Consider the following 7,286-nt stretch of genomic DNA (forward strand, 5'->3'; position numbering starts at 1 on the left):
ACATTCAAGACCACTACATAAAATGCATTGATAAAACGTTTTTTTATATGCTTCGGATTATATATATTTTAATAATCATACTATTAATATTTTTATATGCTTCGGATTATATATATTGTTATAGGGTTTTTTCATTTTATGTATATTCTTACTGTAAATCTTAATGTAAATGGGCAGACCCACTGTGTAGCATGAGTTATCTTTCAAAAAATTTTGTCAAATGTAAATAAGTAAATTTAATGTAAATTTATCGAAATCCGTTGTCCAAATGTTCACAAATGTTGACAAAATCATCTATAAACACTCATTGCTTGTGTAAAAAATTAACACAAAGTCTCCTTTTTCTATTAAAAAAGAATAATGGAAAAATAATAATTAAAAAAAAAAAAAAAAAAAAACGGGAAAACACAATGTACATTGATGGTTAACCTAGTTTTGGCTACCTACCATCTAGTATAGTGACAGTGACTTCGTTTATTGACATTGATTCGTCTTGTTTACTCGAGGATTCTATTTCAAAATGTCTTTTTCCAAGACTGAATCCCGGGTATTTTGGTTGAGGCAATTGTATAGTGTCACTACTCAACATTAACATTACTTTTGACATAGTAGGTCTATCTTCTGCTTGTTCTTGAACACATAATAATCCAATTTGTATGCATCTCAATACTTCATCATTCGAAAATTCAGCACCTATGGATTCATCAAGTAGTTCTAAAGCCTTTCCTTCTTTCCATAGCTTCCATGTCTAAAAAAATATTATTGTTTGGTTAAAGTTACAATAATACGAAAGTATAGGGACCTAAATGTAATTAAAAGAATTCTTGCATCGTTTTCGTTATAGTACTTACATGTCCAAGAAGGTTAAGTTGGTTACTTGCATAGTAAAATCCTCGATTCTTTTGACCGCTCACGATCTCTAACACCAAAACCCCAAAACTAAAAACATCTGATTTTATCGAGAAAAGTCCATCCATTGCATATTCAGGCGCCATGTAACCACTGCAAATATATTTAAGTAAAAGGGTTAATAACATTTTTGGTACATGAGTATAGTTGATTTTTTGCAATCTTAGTCCAAAAAGGTTTTCTTTTGGAAGTTTTGTACTTATTTAAGGTTCTTGAAACGTTTTTGGTCTTTGTTTCAAGTAAAATGACCAAAAATGTAATTTACTCTAAGCATAATAATAACAAAACATTGTATGTCAAAGTACAATGGTATTTATACTTACTGTGTCCCAACCACTTTCTTTGTTTCCGCTTCTGTTTGATCACTCCCAAAAATACGCGCCATACCAAAATCCGATATTTTTGGGTTCATTTCTTTATCTAATAAAATATTACTCGCTTTAAGATCCCGATGAATGATCCTAAATCTTGAATCTTGATGAAGATAAAGGAGCCCACGAGCAATCCCACATACAATATTGAATCGCATTTGCCAATTAAGTTGTGCGCTTTTCTCTATATCTATAACAAATTTTAAAAAACAAAAACACGTTAAATTTAATAAAACTTGAAAAAGACTATAAAAAACACAAATACCTCAAGAAACTTACTAAAAAGAAACGTATTGAGACTTTTGTTTTCCATGTACTCGTAAATCAACAATTTCTCTTCGACCTCAATGCAACAACCTAGTAATCGTACGAGGTTTCTATGTTGAAGCTTTGCAATTAATCGAACCTCGTTTTTAAGTTCTTCGATCCCTTGACCCGATGTTCTTGAGAGCCTTTTTACAGCTACAACTTCACCTTCCGTTAAAACACCCTGATTAATATACAATATTTTGAAGGTTAAAAACAATAAATAACAATGTACTTCCATTCTTTTTCTATTGGAAAAATCTACTTAATTAAAGCAGTATTATTCATATCCAACACAATTTTCACAACCATAAATGTGTAACTTTCAAAATATAATGTCATAATAAGAAAAGTTCAATATCTAAATATGAAAATAATATAAATAGTATCATGTTTTTTTTTTTTTACCTTATAAACGCATCCGAATCCACCTTGGCCGAGTTTATTTGCGTTAGAGAAGTTGTTTGTAGCAACAACCAAAGTTGTAAAATCAAATAATGGTAATTCGAGGTCTTCATTTGTAGTTTCACCAGAATAATCTTTTCTACTTGGAACAATAATCCCGTCATTCATCAAAAAATCTTGACTTCTTTCATGTGGACCTATATCGATATCAGGATAATATTAAGATTGAATCTATTTTGACTTTACGAAAGTCAAACAAATCTTTTCTTATATTCAAACTTTACTCCGAAAACAAAAAGTCTGCAAGCTGAAAATGATTATCGTGGTAGACGTTTATGTAAATTAATGTAATTATGAATGATTTTGCATTCTAAATTATCAACTAAGATGTTTGACTTTTGAAAAGTCAAAATTACCTTTTCGAATCGTCTTTGATTTTTTCAAAGGTCGCATTTTTCGCCTTAGGTAAAAGAGTATCAATAAAATTATTAATACCGCAGAAATACTGCATGTAATGGCGACAATTTTGACCACATTATTGCTGGAGCCATTTCCAATAGTACTTGATGAAGTCGGTGATTGATCTGTATCCTCAAAAACAAACAAATCGTGATTATTGTCTAAATACTTACTATAAAAAATTATTCTATTTAAATTGTCACGTATTTTTGATAAAAAGAATCATGTATCTCTCTCAAATAATCATGTATCTCGTTGTAACAAAGAAGAAAAAAACAAGTTTCATGTGACATTTGACCGAGTCTATCTATATGCTGAGTGACTTTTGAGGTGTTGTTGCCTAAAGTCTACAGCTACAATCCAACAAACAAGAACTTAATATAAGGTTTTTTTTGGGTTTGATTATAATTATATAATTTAGTATTGCACCCACGTAGAAATAAGTTAAGTTGATCGCTTGTTTATTATTAGATCAAAAAAGTCATCACCATTATAGAAAAATCATCTCTAAAAGTGTTTGACAAAAATAGGTGTAGTTAGAATCTGAAAGTTGTAACTTTAATTTGTAATATAAGTGTTTCTCAAGCTTTTGAAATATATAAAATGACACTTGTCTAAAATAAGGATCACGTAACTCAATTGTTATGTGAGTAGGTAAATTGGTAAATTGTTTAGTGTTTGATAGAGTGATTGCTATTATAGTTGTTTAATACTTTTTTAAGAAAAAAGTATAATTAAATTTCAAGAAACATGAAAAAGAAAACCTTTTGTTTAGGAGCTCTTAGAAAACAAAGTTTGAAAACAAAAAGTAAACATAATGTTATCGTATTGGAACCACTTGTTAGTGAATATGCAAAAATGAGTCAAAAAGTAAACAAGTTCAAAGATTATGGGCTGACTAGAACCTTTTAGAAGAGTATAGATAAAGTAGTAAAAGTCGAAACTTTATGGACCAAATATGTAACTTTCCTCACTTTATCTTGTTACGAAAAGAATCACGCAACGCAATCACCATTCACGGAGAAAACGAAAAGGGTTTGCTTAAGACGCTTTCACATGTAAAACCGGCAGAAACCAAAATTTAGTCAAAAACTACAATTATTGTCCTATCTACTTGTACTTTGTGCATCATAAGTTGTACATTTCAAAAGTGGAATATACTTTAGTAAAGTATTAACATTTGGTGTCTCCCATATATTTTTCTTAAATTTAATTTTAAAGTCTACTTATTGAAGTACTTTTATATAAAAAGAATTAATACAGTATATTATAATTTGAATAAATATAACTACCATAGAAAATAGTTGTATATCCCTTTGAACCATTCATGTTATCATATAACATTTTAAAATGAAAAATAATTTTTAGTTCGGTTATCTTGTCTCCAAAGTTGATTTTTTTGAAAGAACTTCCAACCCAAGTCATATTATATCCATGTTACTTGTTTTCCGCTTTCTTTTTTTAATGAAACACAAAACTCCAAAATCTTGACACTTTCATAAAACATAAATAATAATCATAAAAAAAAAACCTAACTTTAAAGACTTATGTTTTAACGATTTAATTATGGACCATTGAGGAGTTCTGTATAATATTTTATGTATACGATTGAATATATTTCCTTTTTAGCTAATTTTTATTTGATTAATACTTGGCTTTGTGAATTAAGTAGACAACTTGTACAGTACAAGTCGTTAATGCATAAACCGAAGAATTTTAGGTTTGTGGCTAGAAACATACCCAAATCAGAAGCTGCAACTCTAACGTAAAGATCTTGTCCACTACCTTCAGAATCAGCATACTGCCTCATATCAACGAGATTCAATTCCCAAATCACACAACCCGACCCGCCATCAGTGATATCCGTATTAGCATAAGCAGTACAATTGCAATTCCTTTTGCAAATCTCACGACACTCGCTCAAATTTATCGTTTGATTAACAATGGCTTTTGAACTCTCTGGTAATTTCATGTTCTTCAATGGCAGAAATCCATCCGACCCGCAATCCAAATCGGAGGTCCGAATACACCCGTCTGACCCATCTCGTAAATCCCATGCCTGTTTGTTTTTCGGCTCGAATCCCTTCATACATTTGCAGACCTGCGGAGAATTTGCATCACAAACGCCAAACGGACCACATTGCTGATAATAATCGCATTGATCCCGTGGAGCGAACCAGTATTCACTCCATGTTTTTGATGATTCGACCCATGTGAATCGCTGGAGTTGACCCGAGGAGCTCATGATCAATCGAGAATATATAGAACTATTCAGCATTTCAAACGAATAAGTAATCTCATCGGAGTTATACTCGAATTTGAAGTTGATTACAACCGCCGATTTCATCTCTGGTACGCCGCTAAACCTTCTCCCGTTCCACGGCCCACTCCGATAGGTTTCCGTTCCTTTTTTCGATAAAATAACCTCCGGGAAACCATCGGTATCCATTTTAAAAGTAAAATCACCGGAACCCGGATCGGAGTTGGTCTTCCACGACTGTAGAAATCGATTTACTCCGGTATCCGCGTTCCACCCGAGCTTCATCTCCGGTAACAGAGTATCCGTCGGATTATCGAAGCTTTGCCAGATATAATTCTCCGGGTCATCATCGTTTTCACCACGAAGAACAAAATTACCGTTGTCCAGAAGCTGCGCCACTGTGTTCACCACCGGAACAGATTGATTCGATGACCAGACGGCGGTTTCGGCTTCATTTAAAACTACTATGTTCCTGTCGTCGCCGATTGTTAATTTCCCGGAAGACGAAGTAATGGGGTTGTCTCTGTTAGCTACCCAAACAATCGTCCTTGGCTCAATTTGCTTGTACCAAATGCCTATATACAAATTATTGCTTGTATTGAAGAAACCCAACTCGAAAACTTTACCATTAGAGACTAGAGTTTGATTGATGGTGAGGGATTCTGTCGGTGTTATGGTGTCAATGGCTAGAGAGAGAAAAGGGAAGAAGAAGAAGAAGAGAGAGAATGTGATGGTGGCACGACAATGGAGGTTTTTCATTTTTGAGAGAGAGTTTTGATTCCCCCAATCTTTATTTGGTTCATTGAATCGGGGTTTTGGGATTTTTGTTGATTTTGTTCCTGTCAATGTAATTTTGGCTCCCATCATTCAAAGAATTTCTTGGTAGAAAAGGAATAATGAAGTGTTAGTTGACCTTAATTTTCTTCTTTCATTGTTGGGTAGGTCTTGATTTTGTTTCTATTATAAAAAGATTATATTGAAGTTTGAAATTTCAAAAAGATCACGACAGGTTACATGCGAAAACGACATAAAAAAAATAATAAACTATTGATTACGTGTGAAATTGTTGGTGTATATGTTTATATGTTAGTAAGAATTATGTTGTTACATTTTTGAATACTAGATGGCCATATTTGACGATACTGTGTTCGAGAAAGAAATATAATAATAGTGGTTTGTATTTTTATTTAAAAAATATTTCACAGCATCAACATCATGAGGGGCCAATGAGTTCTTTTCTCATTCTCCAGGGTTCTCAAAACAGATTCTTCGATCACCGGGTTTGCGTAACTCAAAAAGACATGGTATGTTTTCTGATGTTGATGTTAGGCCTTTTTGTAAATACGGATCAATGATTGATGGGCTTTCAACTACAATTGAGATGTGCAATTGCTTGGATACACTATCGAAGATTGCCAGAGTGATTTATGATACTTGAAAGTGAATCGATGAATTGTTTATCCATTAATATTTGAGGTGCATGCGGTGGGGATAAGAGGTCTTGGATTCGTGGTTTATGTAACATGTATTGAGTGTCTTGTCTTCATATTCAAGAGACCAAGATGACTTCCATGGATGGTATGATTGTTAGATCTTTCTGAGGTAATCAAACTTTCGAGTTCGTAGTCTCTATGCTAGGGGTCTCTCTGGAGGTATTCTTTTGGTGTGGGATCCCAACTTATTTACCAAAAAGAGGTTTATTGCTACTAAGTTCTTTGTGGCCCTAGAAGCTATTTGGGTTCCTTAAAACCTCTATGTACTTATTGTCACGGTTTATGCTTCTTAAGAACTTGATGCAAAGTGGAGATTGTGGAGAAACCTTTCTCGACTTGTTCTTACAGTGCAAGGGATCATGGAGGATTTTAATTAGGTCATAGATGCTTCTGAGATGGTTCACTCTAAGTTTTGTTCTTCCTCACGTGTCAGATTTAAGAAGTTCATTGGCGGTTATGGTCGTGTCGATATTCCTTTTGGCGACCATCTTTTCACGTGGTGCAATAAGTGGGGTTCTAAAGTTAGTAAATTGGGAATGTTCTTATTGACTCTTGGATTTATTAATGAGTTTCCTCATCTTTTCGGGTTTGTTCAAGATAAGAATATGTCGGATCATAGATGTATTCTTTTCTAGGAGCACCTTTTAGATTATGGGCCTTATATTTCATGTTGTTTCATTCATGGATTGTTAAGGATGGCTTTGATGATGTTGTAAAGGAGGTCTGGGTTATGGAGGTAGATTATGAGAGTTACCTTATGATTCGATTCAATAAATGTAGCTTCGGATGTTAGACGGGTTGCTTTTGCGAGAGATTATGGTTCAAGTTGATGCTCAAATTCGTGATGAGTCGATCACCCAAGCTGATTTGGATAGCAACATTACTTCTTTAAAGGAGGTCAGAGACTTGGAGCATATAGTGAATTTGGATTTAGCTAAAAGACTAAAGTTAGGTGGGGGAGGAGGGGAGATGAGAACTCCAAGTTTTTTTTTCATGGAATTTTTAATCGAAAGAGGCGTCACCTTGATTCGTGGTATTATGATTGATGGGGTATAAGTGGAGGACTCGATTGGGGTATAAGTG

General features: G+C 33.5%; 1 protein-coding gene across 1 annotated transcript; it reads right to left on the minus strand.

Annotated features, from left to right (window-relative positions):
- Positions 1-281: 281 nt before the first annotated feature.
- Positions 282-5,621, minus strand: LOC111907009 (receptor-like serine/threonine-protein kinase SD1-8). Its single transcript, XM_023902802.3, has 7 exons — positions 4,191-5,621; positions 2,408-2,575; positions 1,995-2,188; positions 1,560-1,770; positions 1,233-1,470; positions 852-1,002; positions 282-748 (listed from the first exon to the last, which is right to left on the minus strand). The coding sequence occupies exons 1-7, from the start codon at positions 5,575-5,577 to the stop codon at positions 440-442; spliced, it is 2,658 nt and encodes an 885-aa protein (XP_023758570.1). The 5' UTR covers positions 5,578-5,621; the 3' UTR covers positions 282-439.
- Positions 5,622-7,286: the final 1,665 nt, after the last annotated feature.

This window comes from Lactuca sativa, chromosome 7 (genome assembly GCF_002870075.4).
Source record: "Lactuca sativa cultivar Salinas chromosome 7, Lsat_Salinas_v11, whole genome shotgun sequence".
Lineage (NCBI taxonomy): Eukaryota > Viridiplantae > Streptophyta > Magnoliopsida > Asterales > Asteraceae > Lactuca > Lactuca sativa.

Bases quoted from the DNA above. Each gene is read 5' to 3' on its own strand.
- LOC111907009 (XM_023902802.3), bottom strand. From the start codon at position 5,577: ATGATGGGAGCCAAAATTACATTGACAGGAACAAAATCAACAAAAATC. The intron at 2,576-4,190 runs GTATGTTTCTAG...TTGAGGATACAG, and splicing joins AGTTGCAGCTTCTGATTTGG to ATCAATCACCGACTTCATCA. The intron at 749-851 runs GTAAGTACTATA...ATATTTTTTTAG, and splicing joins AACTTAACCTTCTTGGACAT to ACATGGAAGCTATGGAAAGA.